Here is a 21,826-nt window from a genome sequence, read left to right as displayed (position 1 = left end):
ATCTGCTGAGTGTACAAGAATGTAATTGCAAGCGAGATTTGCATGCAAAAGAAAAAGGATGAAAGGGAGACAGATTAAAGCAGTATTATTAAGGTGTTGAAATGGAACTGCGATGTGATTCAGTGTGCAGACGTTTTTTGAAGGAGCAAATGGGATTTCCTTTAATCAACGTAGGTTATGGCCACGACAGGGGGGTAGGGGGTGACACTGCTCATTTGGGAAGGATTGCCGGAAGATGAATCTGGCTTCTTTTAATCAAGCTGACATTGTGATATCATGCCTTATTTGTGTGTGTTTATCAACTATTCACCCATAATTAGTATTAGTCCCATAATACTAATTCAATGTTACCAGAAAATATATTTTTATATTTCCAGACAAGCATCTGGCATTGGAAATTAACTGAATTAGCAGCATTGATAAAATGGTATATCGATTAATGATAGGGTAAAGTTTAGGTAATAGTTTTTATTACACTAACTGCATCCTTAGGTTACCAAATAAACAAATGAGAAACCGTGTGTCTGGAAGAAAATATCAGAAACAGAGTTCATTGCCAGAGTTTCAAGAGTCCATGTATCAGGAGATCATGTTGAAGGCTCCGAGTGATAAAGGGAACTCTTCCAGGGAAACACTTTATCCATCGTCCCTGACCCAGCTGCCGCCCTACATAGAGGGGCGGCCGGTGTCAACCCTTTGCCTCATATTGCATCATGAATCTGGAAAGAATATTTGGGGTGTTTGGTGGCAAGCTAAACCACAACACGGTTGTATCTTCTGTGTTCTTTTGTCTCTTACCATCACAAGAGTACTGTAAAAAGACGACCCTCCCCCCCCCACCACACCCAGAGGAGGAGGGGGGAGGTCATGAGGAATCATTATGATTACGGTATCTGTTATCAATAAAGATAATAGTTAGACATAAGGTTAGTTTGTGTCTACCGTATTAAACCTGTTCATATTCCTGTAAGCCTCCCTCTCTCTCTCTCTCTCTGTCTCACTCTCTGTCTCTCTCTCTGTCTCTCTCTCTCTCTCTCTCTCTCTCTCTCTCTCTCTCTCTCTCTCTCTCTCTCTCTCTCTCATTTGAGGCGGATTGACACTGAGAGAGGAAAACGAACAGGAAGAGAATGTTAAGAACGGCATTCCTCCACGGTTATATCAGAACAGCCAGATGCCCTCTTTATGCATGTGTGTTTGTGTGTGTTTGTGTGTGTGTGCAGCATTCTTTCCCACTGTTATGCTACCCCGCTGGTCTGTGCACATGCACTGTGTTCTGCCTTCATGGACGCAGGCACAGGATTAACAAGACCTGTTCCCTGTTTATCCTAACATGAGAAGGTACACCCATTATTACGACCCTAGGAAGTACACATTCAAGCACTAAGATGTGTTTGTGTTCGAATTGGTCATAGGCACACAATAAGCGTATCAAACCACAGCTTCCAACAGTGTCTGCCTTTGCACGTACCAGCTGACCAAGCAAAGGGTTCCGTTCCTCCGACCGTGGTCATTGAGAAAGCATCTGTCTATGGGATTCAGCTGCAGCTGTTACTGCCGTTGATGCGTTTGGCTTTGCAAGGTCGCCTTGGCCGCATGGATCCATCACTTCAGCTAAAACCTGTACATTTACCCCAATAAAATGGATGAGGGAACTCTTTCTACTCCTTATCTGAATAAAATCTAAATCTGAATCTGTGCAGTAGCAATTTTGTTATTTTCATGGTTTCTATCCAATTACTGTGCCCAATCTTCAGTTACCAATTAATCAATTCCATATAACTTCCATGTAAAAGCACTCCCAAAAAGCTACAAGTTGAAAGTACTTCCTGGTTTAATTTATTCTAACTCAATGTACACTAATTGGATTAGCAGTTATTGGCCAGTATAAGAATTGAAGAGAAAATGTCCCTGCATTCAACCTTGGTGTCTTCCCCACTTTACTCTTCCTCTTTCCTGTTTTCCATGATACCATTTTAGCCGCTTTCCGCTTTCTCTGCTTCTCTTTTGTTTTCTTTGTTTCCATTTAATTAGACTTATTATCCCAATTGTCGGAAACAAGATGATAGCTCAAATTACGAATGCCCTGCTACCGATACCAGCCCCCTGCAACGTGAGGTAACGCCTGTGAACCCAAGACTTTCTTTCTTTCTTTTTTTTAAGCCCAAAACACCTTATTTTTTTTAATCTGATAGTGTTCGAATTCTCGCTGAAACAGTGTTATTAAGTAATCATATCGGTACTCGATATCAGCAAGTACCAAAATGTAAGTTCTTGTACTTGTACTTGGTCTGAGTAAAAGTGGAATCTGTGCACCCCTAGCTAAAATACAAGATTGAGAATTATGACACCTGACCACGCTATGGTTTGATTTGTAGGCCAGCTGTTTCTACTGATGCTAGACACATGTTTAGCTCACATTCTAATCCAGCAACTCCCGGCAAACGCAGAAACAAGTCTGTTGTTCTGTATGGAAAGGAAATTACTCTCTATCCCTCAGTGTGCACTAGAGCGTGGCACAGAGAATATCAGAGATATTGGCTCGGTTCCAAATAGCATACTTTGTTTTTTTATTTGTAGTACCTCAGGCAGCTACTCTTACAAATGAAATACTGTTGCACACATGAAGCATACAATTGGGACAAACTACAGGTGATTTCACTGATTAACCCACCTGTAAAGCCACCACACGACTTTCTGTGGCTTTGTCGGTACTGCATTTCCCCAACTATGATTTGGGCACACTAAACATTTGTTTCAGAAAATAAGTTGGAAATATAATTTGTTAAGGTTTTCATTTGACTTCCTCCATTATATGAATTGAGAACCCATGCTAAAAGGTGGCCCTCCAAATAATCAGGTGCAAGTGGGTTAGCTCCAAAGAGACAGGAGTCAATAGATCCCTCTGACCTTATTGCTGCCCCCCAGAAGCCCCCCAGAGCTGAGCCTCACATCCAGAGACCCACGGCGGACCCTGATCCCCGGTGCAGAGGTGGAGCGCTGGTCAGAAGATCATCAGAAACATATTTTCTCCCCAGCAGTGATACCATTAAATATGTACCTGGATCTGGAATGTGTGTTCCGCTGAAACAATTCTTGAAAATGAAGATGCACTGAAGACCTCTGAGGTCTACTTAGTCCTCCTGTGTTTAAATAGTCAAAACAACTCTCGACCAATCATATTGTCAGATCCAGACTCTGGACCTGACCTCGCTTTTGCAGACTTTAGTAATTAGTTTGAACATTATAATAAAGATTGTCTGTTTAACATCAAAATACAGGCACCTTCCATTCTGAAGCATGGCCGTCAAACAGACGATGGAGGACTTGGCAGTGTGCCCTGCGTTTGTGTTCTTGTTTATATTAAGATGTCACTATGTATCCCCACAGATTCTCGTTTCGCTATACAGAAAGTATTGCGTAAGTCACTCAGTGGCGTCTAGAGTGAGCGGTTGTTGTTTAATATTGGCAATCCGGTCAAGTGCATCATATTCATCTCACAATATTTATTCAAAGAACTAACATGCCGTCTCCAAACTCAGTGGGAGGTTGTGGATTCACAAGATGGAAATATCCTTTAAGTCTGGGAGCTTATCTTCATGCAGTCCGTTAACCGCGACTCCCAATCTACCCTGGTGTCTCTAACACGCCACGCTCGTTATAGGTTCGGGAACGGGCTGGGACAACATGTTTCAGGAGCTATGTTTGGGGATGTGTCCTCTGGGGTTGAGGACTGTAAGGTAAAGTGTTTATTAGGACTGTCCCTTTGAAGTGAGCCGCTAAAAAGCCCAGGCGTGTCCTCTGTCTGACAGACTGGTCCACGCTGTCCTCTTCTGCCCCCGCTCCCCCCCACCACTCATCATTATCCCCCTCGACAAACCCCCCGGGAACATTTCCTCTCCCCTAATCCATCCATGTGTGGGGAGAAAATTGGGAATTAAGTGGTGGACATTTGGGCTATTTATGAAGGCTTTGGCACATCATTAAGATGCAGGGAGGGTGAGGGAGGGCGGCCCGTCCCCTGGGTCCTGTGGTACCCTTACCCTGTGGATATTCCCTGAACTCAGATCAGTACCTCTCATGGGGGCGTAAAGATCCCCACCAACGTGCCACCGTGAGTGCCTTTGAACGTTAACGCCCGTCTCCTCAAAGGTCACGCGGGTTTGTCCCGAGTCCAAACTTCAAAGGACGCTGCACATATTCCACTTGTTTGGGTTGCATTCGTCTCAAACCGGTATATACACATAAAATATATTTATCTTCTATCCTCTTGTTGCGCTATCGGTGTAATAAAAGTGGTTGAAGCACAGGATTGTTCAGTCACTTCAGCAGCTGTCGCTGGCCCCCTCCCAGCGAGCGAGGAGATCCCGTCGTTCCCCGTCGGTTTGGCCTCACCCTAGCAGACCGTCACAGGAAGACTCTGTCCTATGGAATGTCATCCTCCAACAAAACAAGCCCATTCCTCAGCTGGCTCAAGTTACTGACACATCCTGGCACTGTGAGGCCTCTTGCTAAAATCGGCTGTAAGCTGAGTCTGTTCTCGGCCCAAATCCTTGAGTTTAAAATCGTTCATTTTCTTTGTAATATTTGTCTGTTTCTCTTACCGTCTCTCTCTCCCGGGCTCTCTTTGTTTACCACGAGCTTCAGAAGCGATCCCGGGGTAATTAAGAGGGCAAAACGAAGACTTTGAAGTGAGATATTTGGCCTCAGAACTAAATCTTGCGTGTGAGACTTGTTTGGCCGGTTATTTTCCTTGAATATTTTCTGTGATGTTGCTCTAAAGCGTGAGAGAATTAGCAACACAATGTTGTCAAGCTTATTAGGCCATGATGCAATGTGGCACAAAACCCAAAACATTATATAACTCGACAACTAAAATGCCTTTCTAGTTTTACAATCATCCCTCTGTGTCATACGTAGAACTTCAAGAAGCATTCACTGCTCTCCTTTTTAACCTGATTGTTGATAACAATTTCTCTTTGACCCATTTCACAATAACATAGCAAGGTTCACCTCAATGATGGGTCGACTTCAAGCTTGTACCTGCTGCAGGATTTAATCTGTATAAAATCCACCAATTGATCCCATCTGCTGACTACAGCACAAAGTTGTAAAACACAAAGTTTGCTAAAAATCTTTACGCAGAATAATTCTAATACATTTCATATTTCTTATGAATTTGGCAAGGAATGATCATACACTTAATTTCTTTGTTTCCCTTTTATTGTCTTGTCATAATGGAGACGGTTAGTGACAGACAGTGAGGGAAAATAACAGCAACTAAACCTCTTAGCAGACTCCTGGGTGAACACCAATACACTGGAGGACGTAGCGGGTATTTTCTTCAGCCTCCTCCAGCTCCATCAAGTCACCCACTTGAGCATAGGCCTCTCTCTCTCTCTCTCTCTCTCTCTCTCTCTCTCTCTCTCTCTCTCTCTCTCTCTCTCTCTCTCTCTCTCTCTCTCTCTCTCTCTTTTTCGCTGTCTCTCTCTCTCTCTCTCTCTCTTTTTCGCTGTCTCTCTCTCTCCTGCTCCCACTCACTCTCCCCTCTCCTCTCTCGCTCTCGCTCTCTCTTTCTCTCTCCCTCTCTCTGGGCCTGTCTCTCTGTCTGACCCACCGGTGCAGCCTAATCAGCTTGAGAGGAGCAGGATGCAGAGGCTCAGATTGGAGCATGAAGAGCAAAGGGGCTGGTGTCTATCTCCGGTACCGCTGGTCTAACCCCAGCCGACCGGCCGTCAGCAGACAGGAGGCCACGCTCCCCTGTCCCCTGGTGGAATAAGGACGGAGGGAGGGCGGGAAAGGGACAAGGAGAGGCAGCAACTGAGCAAATAAGAGATAGAAGACAGGAAACTGAGGAATTTAAGGGAGAAGGAAATAAATGGACGGGGGGAGAAAGAGAGGGAGAGGGAGGTCCGTGCTCTGAGCTGACCACCGTGTGTTTCCCGGCTCCTCTCTCTTTCCCTCTTCCAAATCTTTTAGATATTTATTCTTCAGTTTTGCTGTTTCATCTCTGTCAAGGCAGTGCATTCTCCATCCTTCCTTCCCCTCTCTTCTCCATCTACTGTCCCTGTTTTCCCTGAATATAGCTGACCATATCTCACTGTATCTGCCTCCATCCCTTGCAATCTGTCTGTGTGTCTGTTTCTATATGTATGGCTTTCTTTCTCTCTATCATTCTCTCTAAACTTCTCTACGCCTTTCCTTCTCTTTCTGTGCATATTCCCCTCTATCTTACAATATACTTTTTTCTTCTCTCTATCTTTACTGTCTTCTTCAACTTTGAATCAATCTCTCTCTCTCTCGTTCCAATTTTTCCGTCTGAGTGAATGCCTTTGATGTCTGCAGCATGTTTTTAATGAGCTTGTTGGAGACAGTGACTCCATATCCTCTCGCTCTCTCTGTCTCTGGCCTTCTCTCTCTCTCTCTCTCTCTCTCTCTCTGTCTATCTGTCTGTCTCTCTGTCTGTCTGTCCCCCCCTCCCTCTCTCTCTCTCTCTCTCTCTCTCTCTCTCTCTCTCTCTCTCTCTCTCTCTCTCTCTCTCTCTCTCTCTCTCTCTCTCTCTCTCAGCTTAATAATGCTGCAGGCTCAACCCTCCAAAGCCCCTAACAGCCGAACACATGCAGCCAACACATGTGCACACAAAGGCACATGAACTCACACACACACACACACCCCTCGAGCATGACCTACTGTATCTTGTACTTGCACAGACCCTCAGACTTAATGAATATATATTCACACACACACACACACATATGGTTCCAAAGCTCAGCAGGTCCTTATGTTATAAACATAGTCACCTCAGTGACAGCGCAGGTGTACCCATAAACAGCAGCACGACATTTGCATATGCACAAAGGCTTTGCACCTGCAAACACTTTGTTAAATGCACGCACATACACACACAGACACACAGACACACAGACACAGACACACACACACACACACACACACACACACACACACACACACACACACACAGACACACACACGCTGGACATAGGAGTTTGTTACACGAGTGTCTCCTGGGAGCCTGCTGGGGTCTGATGTTTTAATCATCTGGGTCTGCAGCTTGCTAATTAATGACCCATCTGTCCCCCCTCACTGATGCTCCACATCAAACTCTGCTTCACACACACACGCACAGGCATGCACGTGCAGACACACACACACACATGCAAACATAGGTCCAAATACACACAAAGAAACACCATTCATACACACAGATGCACACAAACAAAAACACACACACAAACACACTAAAACACAACACAGACGTACACCCTGGTGCAATTCAAAAGCCTTTTTTGGCCATGTGTGTTCCTAGGTTAGACTGGTTGCCCTGCAGGACACTTGGTGCCACACGCACAGTTCCGTGCTGTCCTGTACTCCATGGATTATGTCTGTTCTCTACTAAACGGAAGCACCCTCCTGGACCAGTTCTGTGGCCTATGGACGAATATGGATGATAACATAATCCAAAATCCACCATATTCTGGAGCTGCTTTGTCTTTGAGACAGTTGATAGTGTGTGATCAGATCAGTAAGGCTTGCCTGTGTGTGTGTGTGTGTGTGTGTGTGTGTGTGTGTGTGTGTGTGTGTGTGTGTGTGTGTGTGTGTGTGTGTGTGTGTGTGTGTGTGTGTGTGTGTGTGTGTGCACGCGTGTGTGTGTGTGTAGGCCTATCAGATGAGCCCCGGCAGAGTTTCAGATGCGGTATTGGAGGCGTCAAAGTCGAGCGCTGCGGTGAGTCTCCTGGCCGCCCCTGAAACCACACAAACACCCTGAAAGACACAGACAGACAGATAGACACCCTGATACACACAGACAGACAGACAGACAGACAGACACCCTGATACACACAGATGGACAGTTAGACACCCTGATAGACACAGACAGACAGACCGACAAATAGACAGCCACACAGACACAGACAGACAGGCACCCTGATACATACAGACAGATAGACGGAAAGACAGCCTGACAGACACAGACAGACAGACAGACAGACAGACAGACAGACAGACAGACAGACAGACAGACAGACAGAGGACAGACACCCTTAACATCCCGGTTGTCATGGACAGTCAAACATTCTGACAGTGACGGCCACTGACCGACTGACGAGCTGACAGACAAGACAGTCAGAAGGGCATGATGGATGGAACGATAAATCTGGACAGCTGATATAAGCAGGCGGAGTCGTAAAATGATCCACAGCCTAGAAGAGGCAACACTGTCCCGACATTAATACAGAACCCCAGCAGATGAACATCTGATATACTGATATATATAGTACCTATAGTGTATGGAGCCGCATATGCTGTTAGACTCAAACTGCAGAAAACATATACTCACTAGAGAAGTACCAGCACCAGACAGAAGACCTCAGAGAGATCTGCCAAGAGAGAGAGAGAGAGACGGAGAGAGACAGAGGGAGAGACTAAGAGATGGACTGAGAAAGAGAGAGAGAGAGACATACAGTGAGAGAGTGAGAGAGGGAGAGACAGACAAAGACGCAGACAGACAGTGAGAGAGGCAGAGAGAGAGAGAGAGAGAGAGAGAGAGAGAGAGAGAGAGAGAGAGAGAGAGAGAGAGAGAGAGAGAGAGAGAGAGGGACCAGCATGAGCTGATCAGGGCGGTGCGGGCCAGGTGCGGCAGTCTGGGTCCCCCCCCCCCCCCCCTCCCCCTCACATGCATGCCCCGTCCGGCTTCAAACGCACGCTGCTTTCATCTGCCGCTCTGTTTCATGGCTGCCTCCGCACAGCCTGTTGTTGTTGCTGTTGTTGTTGTTGTTGGTGTGGTTGATGTTATTGTGGCCGGTGTTTTTTTCTCCAAATGCGTTTGATGCTCCATTAACGCCGTCGCCGATTTGCCTTCGTTATGTGGCGGGGTTTAATTCATGATGTTGTGTATCTGTCAACACTTTGCAAAGTGCTCTGGTGCGTGGATGAGTGTGTGTGTGGTTTGGTGTATGTGGATGGGTGTGTGTCTGTGGACGGGTGTGTCTGTGGACGGGTGTGTGTGTGGTTTGGTGTGTTTCTGTGGACAGGGGTGTGTGTGGTTTGGTGTGTTTCTGTGGATGGGTGTGTGTGTGGTTTGGTGTTTGTCTGTGGACGGGTGTGTCTGTGGATGGGTGTGTGTGTGGTTTGGTGTATGTGGACGGGTCTGTGTGTGGATGGGGGTGTGTGTGGTTTGGTGTATGTGGACGGTTGTGTGTCTGTGGACGGGTGTGTGTGTGGATGAGTGTGTGCGTGGACGTTTGTGTGTAGACGGGTGTGTGTGTGGACGGACGTGTTTGTGAGGCTGGGTGTGTGTGTGTGTGTGTGTGTGTGTGTGTGTGTGTGTGTGTGTGTGTGTGTGTGTGTGTGTGTGTGTGTGTGTGTGTGTGTGTGTGTGTGTGTGTGTGTGTGTGTGTGTGTGTGTGGAAGGGTCTGTGCGTGGTTGGGTGTTTGTGTGAACCAGTTTCTGTGTGGACAGGTGTGTTTGTGTGTGTGTGTGTGTGTGTGTGTGTGTGTGTGTGTGTGTGTGTGTGTGTGTGTGTGTGTGTGTGTGTGTGTGTGTGTGTGTGTGTGTGTGTGTGTGTGTGTGTGTGTGTGTGTCTGGAATGGGTGTGTGTCTGTGTGTGTGTGGTTTTGTCTTGGCTCTCGGACTAGTGGGTTTGAAGTGCTAATAGCGTATTATGTAATCATTAAATCATCAGCGAAGGCTTCTTGGTTTGATCCTTCAAGGAGAATGTTTGGTTGTTGATGCAAGTTGAAAGTCAAGCCCGCCGTACCAAGTGCTGTCATTGTGTTTATGTGCGTATGCAGTAACCACTGAATATTCATGGTCATTCCGGTTCCGGACTGACCGTGTTTTATGAGCAGAAAGCCTGCCAACTGGGCAAACACGAAGTAGGGTTGTTTATGTTTGCAACTTGTTCTTCCCAGGCTGTTTAATGTTAGTTGTATTTGATAATGAATCAAAAATATTGATGGGATGATCAGCAATGAAAATCATTCCCTCAAAGTTCCCACAAACTCTGCATGGCAAGCCTCTATTCAGTCCTAGATATATCTCATATTGTTTCCTAGGCTAGCAAGAAAGAGAGTTCTAGGAGAGACAGTAGTTTGAAGAATTCACATCGTTGTACCCTGGCTTATGAATACTTTTTCTCATTAATACTTTGTTTTCTTATTCCCTCGACTGGGAACCAATATGCATATCTAAATATTTAGCTCCTCGCCGAGGCTGACAAAGAAACATAATTACAGCACACACTTCATTATTCATGTGATGTGCATGGCACATACATGACAAATTAAACGGTGGTTTTAAATACCTCCATTGGCCATGCACCGTATTAAAAGTCTACCCCAAGTTTAGACCATTGATAATTCTACATTGATTTGAATTTAGAAAGGATTTTAGATGGGATCTTGTTTGTTTCATTAGGCCTGTTGTTTATATCGCACACGGTTGAGTATATAGGTCAGGTCTCTAAGGACCTAAACAGGCGCAACTTGAAGAATGTGGCATATAGCTGGTTGTGCACGTAACCTGTGGGTGCAGTATAGCGTCTGTAACATTCAATGAAACATAACCAACTGCTTCCAACCGAGCCATATGTTTCTGATCCGCTTCATGAGACAAATATGCCGAGTGGCTTCCAGGATCATTATTTTAGTGGTCGATAGGGACGGATGTGAGACCCCAGTGGAAGGGAGCCTGTAGCTCTGTGGTGTATCATTAAAACCACCTCAGAAACCATTTGGGAATAGTGTTGCTCGCAAATCCACACATAATTCAATTAGAGAAAGTCAGGCCAATTTTGTTGGTGGTTTTCTGGCATAATTCAGAGGTTTTTTTATGCATGGAATTCTAAAAAAACCTTAATAGAATCCACAAACGGCTCCAATAGAATTAGTAAGAGCAGAGAGTGATGGTTGTTAAATGTGTTGAAACATGCTCGCCTTCACTTCACTTGAGTGAGTAACTGATTCACAGTGTAGTTTAAAATGTCAGTCAATCCCTGAGATGTGCTTCTGCTAAGTCAGTATCGGGTACCTTTGTCCCTTTTCACTCTCCATACTCCCGGACCTCCATCTCCCTCCATTAACCACACATCTCTTGCCTCCTCGTAGCAAACCCTGGAGAACAACCTGACCAACCTGGTGAAGAGAAACAGCGAGCTGGAGAACCAAATGGCCAAGCTCATCCAGATCTGCCAGCAGGTGGAGGTGAGCCATCCCGTGGACGTGTGTGTGTGTGTGTGTGTGTGTGTGTGTGTGTGTGTGTGTGTGTGTGTGTGTGTGTGTGTGTGTGTGTGTGTGTGTGTGTGTGTGTGTGTGTGTGTGTGTGTGTGTGTGTGTGTGTGTGTGTGTTTCTACCTGCAACTAGGTGTGCCTGCATGCACAAACGCCTGCATTAGTGTGTTACAGGCATGTGTATGTGTCCACCATCCACATTCATCTCCGCTCTCCCGCCCGTGACTTTCACACGTCCTAATTAATTTATTAATCGACTGCTCCTATAGACAGGGCTTAGCAACGTGAATCACTCCGCTGTAAACGGGGAGCAGTACGTGGGCCCCTCGGCCATCCTAACCTTCACGGTGGAGATTCTCTGGTGCCTACAGACGCCTGGTAGCAGCTTTGGCCCAGTAGTGTCTTGGTAGTGGCCGCGGCCTGGTAGTGGCTTGGTAGTGAGTGTTGAGTGTTGAGTGTGCTCTTGTTTGTTAGAGCGCAGCTTTAAATCCTCTGCCCTGTTGTTGTTGCTGCCTGCTGCTCCTTTTAATTAGAGGTTTGTTCCAATCTATTGTTCTCTTCTTTCTATCATCCTTTGTTTATGCGTTTCTCATTGTCTCTTGACAGTAGTCAATGCACTGGCAATAAAGAAATACTTGCTTCTGTCCTGGTCGCTGGCTGCTGGCCAGAGAATGATTGGACTCTAAATTGAACACTTTCTGTCTTTATTTCTTCCTTCTTAATTTCTTGGCACTATTTAACAGAACACAATTCCATTATAAATCCAAAATTGTATCTGTAGCGCTGGTACGATTTATTGTTGCAACTTCAAACCGGTTATTAAAGCTTGGGTATGCATGCAGTTTGGAGGAACCAGCCAGAGGAAGATAGATTTTGTATCCAACCCAAAAACTCCCACCTTTCCCATCAGGCCTCCCTCCAAAGCCACTCCCCTAAAGCGTATGACTAGCTTGCTCACTTTAGTACACTCTGGTAGTGTGCAATGGTGTCAGGTAAGTAGACAGACAGGTAAGCCATCCAATCGTTTCATTCGTGCCAAATGTGATGTTTGGCTTAGCAAACCTGCCACAGCCTCTGATACCAGATTGTTTATTTAGTTTATTTAGTGTTTATTCGATTTATTGATTGTTGTCGGGATGTTGAGAATTTCCACAAATACATCCAAAAACATGTCAACAAATATGACCAATATAATGCATAAAAAATATATTGCCTAACCCAGGTTTACATTTTTTATTTAGTTGTTGACATTATGGTTTTAAACTGGAGATAAACATATGCAGAATTTAGTATATTGTTATTATTTCTGATGGATATTACAGTATCAATGAGACCAAAAATATCAAGCTATGTTATAATAGCCATAGCTTGATAAGGTAAGATTGGGTTGTCTCCTAATTTCGATGTGAGTGTAAGCTTTGGAGAAAAGCCTTTCTATAAATATCAGCGGCGACAGCTGAGCATTAATGGGGCTTCTCCTCCTCCACAAGCCGGTGACTCAAGCTCACCGACTATCTCCCCCTGACTCTCCTTCAGATACCCCTGACATGTATGGAGCAGATACAGTCATGTCTAGAGTCTAGTGAGTCATGCTGCTTATTAGTCCATTCACCCAAAGACCATGTGAAGTTGAATATCTCTACAAAAAGCAGTGTTTAAGAATAATGAATCGCAGTCAGTAACAGGATCACATTCTCTAACAAAATTAAGGCAAATTAAGTTTTTACATTATCCTGAATAATGTAAAAAATATATGGTACTTGCAATTCAATGTTTAAAATATGTCAGATGTTAGCAGTACAATGATATTTAAGCTCCCTAATTCGCTAACAATTTAATAATAATAAAATACAAATGTAAAACAATCTATAAAGTTACACACCATATCTCTAAGTGTTATTAATGATTATTATGAATATAATTTGTTCTTGTATCTTTGTCTTGGTATTGTAGCGTAGGGTGAAACGTTATCTGCGGTTCTTGCACCCCCTTTACCGGACAACTACAGGAACTGCCTTTATTTACACAACACCCACAGAACACACAACCATCACAAGGCTTATCCTACCACCCTAAACATCGCAGTGGCGGAGTCCGAATTTCCCACCTCCACCTTCAACTAGGTGTGTACACTATAGGCCGATTTAGGGTCGTTTTAGACGCAGAGACGTAAGCACGTAATTTACACAAGGGACTTGTTTTAGACAAGTTTTGATTTACGGTTCCTTTAAGGTTCCTTAAGGATTGCGCGTGTTGCAAGGGGATTCTCCGCCAGAACAGTAGGGGGAGCAACGAACAAATCTGTGCGGGTGGAAGTGGAAATCGCTGGCTTGTTTATATTTATAATTATCATAATTCGTTCTTGTGTTTTCTTCTTCTCCTTCTTCAAAATTCTTCATTCGCTTCTGTCACGGCCTTTTAAAAATGGCGCTATTATGCTGTAAAACCGGAAATGTGAGACTCCTGAAAGGATGTGGTTAGCTGGCCAATCACAGTCTTTGCGAGCTGCGTAGGGCCGTAGTGTTTTAGTCGCATAGTCAGGAATTTTGGCCGACGCACTTAAGCACGTAAGGGGGGATATTTTACCGCGCAAGGGGGGGTTATGTATCTTACGTGCTTACGCGTTACGTCTAAAACAGAGCATATATCGGCCTTATAACTGCACCACTGCAACCACCTAATGTCAGAACCACAAAGGACCCAGGAGGCATGCGTAAAGTCCAACTAATAACGGTCTGGACCCTCAAAGGATCCTTTGCGGCACTCAGGACCGGTCGCCACAGTACTAAAGATGCCCAGGATGGTATATCGTTGGCAGTAGCAGATTCTCACAAAGCATTGTTTACCTTTGCTATTCCCATCGGTGAAGCGCTGTATATTCTGTGGCGAAATGTTGTGCCCTCAAGTCAAAGTAGATTGCAGTCAAATAACATGCACAGTAGATATGCAAGATGACAGCTCATAGTTCAGTGTATTTCATCGGTTGGCATCCTCAAGTAACCCTGAGGATGCATAACCTTATGTATCTGAAAGGATGGAAGACAACAAAGTAAGACAACGTAAGAAAGGTAAATCTATGAGGATCGGAGTGGCACGCATGGCGTAGACTGTGGTGCGAAGCAAGAAGAATCACCGACGGCTTTTAGGGGTGACCCAAATTCTTGTTTGCCTCGAATTCTATTGGCGTCAAAGACATGATCAAAAGCAGGGTGAATCAGCTTCGACATCCCAGGAGACCCCCAAATCCCCATTGGCTTGACAAGTCATCGCCAGCTCTGTTAATTCAGGTACACTCCTCATAACAGACAATCAGATAGATATTAAATTTGCTTGACCCTCATTCTCTTCTCTTCCTCTCCATCCTGGCCAATATTTGGTTCCACCTTTGCCGTGTGATGTAACCATCTGATAGAAGCACTGAGAAACGTTAACCTATTTAATGAAAATGCTTCTTAATAAACCATGGGTTGTACATGGAAGCCTGGCTCACTTAGTTCACCAAAGAGCTCCTCCCGTAGAAGGGGCAACACAGTACTGCTCCAGTGGTTTTAGAGCAACTCGTGTGCACGGTCTTCTTACACTGGTGACCTTGATGCAAAGTAGGCCTAATTAACAGTAAAGGTTGTCTTTGTGTTAGCGCACGTGTGTTATGTGCGCTAATGGAACATGTGTTTGAATATCATTTGACAACGATAGTCTGCTCATTGCCAAAGATTAGGTTCTTGTACAGTAATGTAGGTTGAGGGTTAGGGTTCAGAAGCACACACCCTGTCTGAGAGAGGACACAGGGTTAGGATCCGCTGCTTGCTCTAACTGCTGCCCTAATCCTACTGTCAGGGACCCTCTGACCCAAGTCTCCCTCCACTGGTTTAATATTTACAGACGCGCTTCTCTACTACACTTACAAACCTAGAAAATACTAATTAATGCAGCAACTATGTGACCCCTTTTAGAGCAGTAGTCTTCTACCAGCATGATGATATTAGAACTCCACTGAAATATTTATTGCAACTAACTAATTTCCTACTTGATAATCCCCTAACCATCCACTTCTCCCAAAGAATATATCTGCCCTCGTGCTCGCTTTCAGGGTGCGACTCACACCGTGGCATTGGGGGAGCTCAATCTACCAGTCACTTAGCATCACTCGCCCCCCAATCAAATGTGTGTGTTTGAACACCCTTATCAGGAATGGAGGCGGTATGGGGGGCGGTCAGAAGGGCATTGAATGTTTGCACACTCTTTTTGCCGGTTTTCATTGAATAATAGCTTTGCCAAGCTTCCTGTCCATGGCTGATTCCAACGGGACAATATGATTTCAGCCCTTCTCTAATCTTGCCACCAGAAAGGCTTTAATGCCACTGTAACTTTATTGTATGGCCTTCATCAATGGGCAGCATTGTGTTCATATACAGTGTTGCGGGAAGATGATGGAGGGGGATCATTGAAGATTAGAGGTTTGCTCAAATTGAACACATTTTACAAGTTAGGCCGATGTTTATGACCAAATAATTTGTTACAATCTCGATGAAATAGTTTGATACACAGAAATGTAAACAGACAAAACACTCTGTAGTTCATTCATATCATGTTTATTAAATCACCTCACCATGAGAAGTAGCTTAGAGATTGTTTGTCTTTTGGCCTCGTTTAAACATTAAGTAGGGCCTAGCTCTATTTATGCATTATTAATTCACCTGCCAGACGGCTGCGCCACCGTGTCAAAACTTCCTGGGCAGTCATTTTAATTAATAAAAGTATAATATAATTATAAAACCATAACTAAATCTGACCTGAAATTCAAACATGACTTGTATTTAGAACAATCATCAAGAAACGATTATACAACATGAAGATGATTTTCACAGTAGTAATACTAGAATTTCAGACAACCACTACAAGCTCAATGCTACAAAATAATGATGAACATAGCTTGTTCCCGGCTCTAGATGTGTCTCACATTATGACTGATCATCGTCGGGTACCGCCATCGCTAGGAGCTAGCAAAGGCACAACTTTTCTCGGTTTTGGGACCTCAGTGGTGACACGAGCTCCCTGCCGCTCTCAGGACCGCAGAGTCGCTCACTATCTTCCAAAAAAGACTCAAGACTCACCTGTTCAGAGTCAACCTCGACACTGCATAGCCACCCTCGCCCTTCTGGCCACCATTGTACACTGTATTGTATTGTGTTGTATTGTATTGTATTGTATTATAGTACTTAACTGTGTAGCAACTGCAGTAGCTGCTATCATTGCTGTAACACGGGGAATTGATTAGCCTAGCGATTGTTGTACTTGCACTTGGTTCTATGAACATCCTTTCTGTACCGACAGCGATATATTGATGCACTTCTTTTGACAAATGTACTTATTGTAAGTCGCTTTGGATAAAAGCGTCTGCTAAATTTCCTAAATGTAAATGTAAATGTAAATCATCATGACATACTGGCAAGAACTCAATATATCAGTATATATATCAAAATATAAATATATCAACATATCAGCCTCCCATTTTTTACATTGTTTACAAATAATTGGATAAATAAGTTACTCCGTACTGAATATGGTTAAGATCATCCAGTTGGTTCATGTAATACATAGCATCACTTACTGAGTTAAAACAACCTTTTGGAAGTTCTACTACCCTCAGCTCAGGAAAGAGTACATTTAGGTTTTGCTACATGTTGGACATGAATATTTTTAATGTAGACACCCAAGGGTAGGGGGCCAAAAAAGAAGAAGATAGGACAACATCTGTGTGCCTCCATGCTTCCTCCCTTGATCACTTATCTAGTAGGACTATTTCTGAGTCCTGTGGAGTCTTGTGTTCTCAGACTGAACAGCGTGTGTTTTGACCGGAGGCCTTAGACCTCCTTTAATACTACATTCTGGATATAAAATATCCAGCTGTGAGCAGTATATTTTGTCTATCTGGAGATAGTGTGTGTGTGTGTGTGTGTGTGTGTGTGTGTGTGTGTGTGTGTGTGTGTGTGTGTGTGTGTGTGTGTGTGTGTGTGTGTGTGTGTGTGTGTGTGTGTGTGTGTGTGTGTGTGTGTGTGTGTGTGTGTGTGGGCGTGTCTTTGTGTGTGTGTGTGTGTGTGTGTGTGTGTGTGTGTGTGTGTGTGTGTGTGTGTGTGTGTGTGTGTGTGTGTGTGTGTGTGTGTGTGTGTGTGTGTGTGTGTGTGTGTGTGTGTGTGTGTGGGCTGTGTGTGTGTACACATGTCTGACACATGTTGTTATTCAAGTGGCTTAGTGGGTGTGAGAGGACTAATGAGTTTTATGCAGAGTTGAGTGGATAGGGGTCTCAGGGGGTTAAGTAGTTTGACACTCTGCCACATGACATTAATACCACAGCTCTGTTAACTATGTGGACTGGAATAAAACTGACAGGAGATTGGTCTCTTCAATCACTGCCGCCCCTGTGTCTTAACGACGTGTAGTTCTGTCCACCAAATGATTTGCGCATAATCTGAGTCCAAAGCCTTCTGAACTGTTGTGACCTCAGTGTTTCCCCAAGAGAATTAGGAACATTTTAAAATAAGGGTTAAAAACGTAACCATTAATTAACATTAGTTATGTCAGTAAACAGCATTAACTAACAATTAACTAACAGTTAACTAATTTGCTACAAATCTTTTATTAATTGCCTCACCCTAACTCCCTAAGCGTTAACCGACTAGGGGGTCATCCTAACCATATTATTTATTAGTGCATTGATTAATACCATAAGTCAACATGAACTAGTTAATTATTACAAGATATTTATCGAACTGTTAATTCTCTGTCAGTATATTGTTGCTTAACGCTTACTGCATTGACTACTGTTAATTCAAGGTTAATAATCTGACCCTTTCTGTAAAGAACATTTGTTACGACTTGAAAACGGATACAATTTTTGTGCCAATTTTATGAGGAGAAAATAATAATAACAAGCATAATTAGCAAGGCTTTAAAACAAATACTTAAGAAAACTATTTTACAAAAATGTATGTCCAATATTTCTGACAAGATGACAGAACAGCATATTGAGGAAAAGGCCATGAAATTTTTTTTGCTGTAGCTTTGTGCAGCATACTTAAAATCATTGTTCTTTTAAGTAATTTTAAAATTGCTGGCTGTCAAAATGTGGATGACTTTGCTGATTGTATATCAAGTGAAATATTATTCTCTTGATAGAACACCTCATTCTTCTTGGAGTATTTTATCTAGCCCAATTATTAGTGCTAAAACAGTAGCAGCAGCAAGACAAGAAATTATTACTCATCGAGCTAATAAAAAGTGTAAGTGTGATGTAACTAGCCCGGACAAACTCATTCAACTAAGGTTGTAACTGCTCAAATTCATTTTACTCATGCTACTCAAGCAGGCAAGCATCTTCTGACCTCAAATAACTTTGTTTTTGGAATGAATGTCAAATATCACAGAGTTATGAAACTCCCCCCGCGTTGGCTTTGTTTTTCCGGAGGTTTCTCACCTGTCTTGCAGTTGCTTACGTAGGAGCGAAAAAGCTCTCTGCTCTGCTCAATATTTCACAATATTTTCCAGAGACTCTGAGCCTCAGACTCATACCTTGCTGCTCTCTGCCTTCTAATTATTGTTGTTGTTTGCCCTTTCCCTCCACTGACTAAACCCCAAGCTGTTAAGACACTCACTACATAATTGACTCTTCGGGGGTTGCCAGATCTGTGGGGCCGCGGCCCAAAGCCGGGTCAGTGTTTTACCGACATTAACACAGGTTTTCCCGGAGAGCTGGTGAAAGGTAGGCTGCTGGCTGCTCTGTCTGTGTTTTGGCAGAAGATATTCCGCAGATGGGCCGGCCTGGCATTCCAGATCCGCCCCACACATACAGAGTATATATTAAATACTTGTGTAAGCATTATGTACGATATATACAATGCCTCAGTCCAAACAAATTTTGAGGAATTAGAAGAGCCAGGCCAGGCTCTTCAGGCCACGTTCATCCCCTATTTTACATTATCGTCAGAATCAAGCTCCCTAGATCTGGTCAAAAGGGAGGTATTCACTATTGAAAACGTCATGTGTCAATTCAATTTTGAAGCCTCTATTTAACAGGCATGAGCAACTGGGACCATCATTATAATAGGGTAATTGGATTGTACTGTTCAATATGCTTTGCACCTGACTGGAATCCTTACAAAAAAAAAGAGCAATTTATAAGACAATAACAATAACTCTGAAATTACCAAAAATGGCATCTCTCACTTCTCTCTTTGTAATCTTCTCTGTAAGATATGGTTCATTTGGAAGGTAAAATGTAAAATCAAATGGCTGTCTTAAAGATCGTAAAAATCATTATGCCTTATTATAGTAACAGAGAAAAATAGGCATTGATAAGTATGCTGACGATCATAGAAGAATATATCTATTATTACCATGTTTAAAACAAAAAAGAGAGCCCCCAAGTATTGGAGTTGGAAGATCATTGATCCAGTTTAACCTCTGATTCTACTCTCTCTGCCGTTTGTGGAATTATTTGAAGGTTTAGGTCAGTCTCTGCCTTTCTTTGGCTCTTTGAGTTCCCCTTATCTGGCTGGGTCTCGGTCTCGGTCTCGGTCTCGGTCTCGGTCTCGGTCTCTCTCTCTCTCTCTCTCTCTCTCTCTCTCTCTCTCTCTCTCTCTCTCTCTCTCTCTCTCTCTTTCTCTATCTCTCTCTCTCTCTCTCTCTCTCTCTCTCTCTCTCTCTCTCTCTCTCTCTCTCTCTCTCTCTCTCTCTCTCCCTCTCTCTCTCTCTCTCTCTATCTCTCCTTCTGTCGTTTGTGGAAGCATTTTAAAGTTTAGGTCAGTCTCCTTTCATTGGCTCTTTTAGTCTCTCTCACTCTCTCTCTCGCTCACTCTCGCTCTCTTGCCCTGTGTTAATTCATATGGTGTGTGTGTGTGTGTGTGTGTGTGTGTGTGTGTGTGTGTGTGTGTGTGTGTGTGTGTGTGTGTGTGTGTGTGTGTGTGTGTGTGTGTGTGTGTGTGTGTGTGTGCAGGTGAACACTGCGATGCACGAGGCCAAGCTGGTGGAGGAGTGTGATGAGCTGGTGGAGATCATCCGCCAGAGGAAACAGGTCATCGCTGTGAAGATCAAGGAGTCCAAGGTACATGAAGAGTTCTCGCTCGACCGCCGCATGCGACCTGTTCACCTCAGGGTCTTACTGCCGTTTTGTGTGGACAAAGAGAGAGACCCATGACTATGTCATTAAAAAGAAATTCTTATCCAAAGTTTGAAAGTGAAAGCAATTTCACTTTCAAAAAAAGGTAGGATGAGGACTCTAAGCCACGAACCAATAACCTTTTTTTGGCCGTGACTCCAACACCATAGTCAATATAATCCTAACCCCACTTGACTATAATATTAGGATAAAGATGTTATTGATGTATTTATGGCTGCATGTATGCATGAATATCTTGCCTTTGTGTGTTGCCAGTTCATTGCTTTCATAGTGGACTGGGTGTCAACTAAGGCATAAAGAAACTCTTGCTGTTGTCTTTGAAATTATTTGTTAGTTCTCTCTGAAAGATGATTGGCAGGGACATGCCGTTCTGAAAAATCGGACAGAAAACTTTATTATTTTAAATACGTTGAGTGCTTGGAGCTTTTGATGGACTGTATCGTATTTTAGTTGCAGACTTTGCAGCTGAAATGTGCATGCTGGTATTCTGAAAGTCATTTTTCCTGAGCCGTTTCTTCTAATATTGTCCTACATTATTCTGCAACCCCCAAAACATTGCATGTACTGTATATATGTATGTTTGTTTCTGGGATGGTGATTCACCGAGGCGCATTTGTCCCCAATTTGAATGTTGAGGATATGGGTCCAACGGTTGGCTGGAACACAAATTATCTATATGTAACATGTATTGGACAGAAAAACATTTCAAAAAGTATTTTTATAGTTTCTACTTCCTAAAATACAAACGGTGATCGATCTCTCACCAATTTATAAACTGCGCTGCAAAAAACAATCCACAAATCAATGGTCCTTCCAAGAAACAAGCCCAGACCCTCTGTGTCTGTTTTACAAATACATTTCTAAAAACACCATTATAGACATTAGCTTTGAAATATAAACACTCTCAAGGCCTTCAGTCGACCCGTGAGGCACTGTTCACCACTAGGCATGTGGTTTAAGGTATCAAAACAGGGCTGGTTTGCTCAGGTACGCATGGTGCTGCATCTGACGGTAGGAGGAACCGTGTTTCAGGCCTGTACTGCTGTCGTTGCTGTCAAGGCCAACAAAGCCAAACTAACCAATCTGTGTTCATGTGTGGTTGATTCACAGCATTTATCATGCTGTGCCATTACTGTACCACTGCTTTTATAAGGGGCAATGTCCATTATTTTAAAGGTGACACATTATACCAGCAGGTATATTTAAAAACGGCTTTTAACGGCTAATCACACTCACACCTGGTGGTATAATATGTCCCTTAGGTTGAATGTTATTTAGTTGAGGGTCCAGTTTGTAGAATTAAGTAGCAGCTAGCAGTGAGGTTGCAGATTTCCACCAACTTAATACCCCTCACCCCCCACCCCCCACCCCTCACCCCCACCCCCCACCCAAACTACATTCAAAGAC

The 21,826-nt window shown here is 43.7% G+C and overlaps 1 protein-coding gene and 1 non-coding gene across 3 annotated transcripts in view; both read left to right on the top strand.

Moving 5' to 3' along the window:
- Positions 1 to 21,826, top strand: part of mid2 (midline 2) — a 94,399-nt gene that overhangs the window by 37,624 nt on the left and 34,949 nt on the right. For both annotated transcript variants that reach the window (XM_056599856.1, XM_056599857.1), the window contains exons 3-5: positions 7,676 to 7,741; positions 11,122 to 11,217; positions 20,237 to 20,344. In XM_056599856.1, the coding sequence (XP_056455831.1) occupies positions 7,676 to 7,741; positions 11,122 to 11,217; positions 20,237 to 20,344 (270 nt within the window). The remainder of the gene's footprint in view (positions 1 to 7,675; positions 7,742 to 11,121; positions 11,218 to 20,236; positions 20,345 to 21,826) is intronic.
- Positions 20,656 to 20,785, top strand: LOC130391076 (small nucleolar RNA SNORA13). The gene has a single exon (XR_008896867.1). It is a non-coding gene; the product is annotated as a small nucleolar RNA SNORA13 (small nucleolar RNA).

The sequence above is a fragment of the Gadus chalcogrammus genome, chromosome 10, assembly GCF_026213295.1.
Source record: "Gadus chalcogrammus isolate NIFS_2021 chromosome 10, NIFS_Gcha_1.0, whole genome shotgun sequence".
Classification (NCBI taxonomy): domain Eukaryota; kingdom Metazoa; phylum Chordata; class Actinopteri; order Gadiformes; family Gadidae; genus Gadus; species Gadus chalcogrammus.
This window is presented reverse-complemented; position numbering and strand designations above follow the sequence as displayed.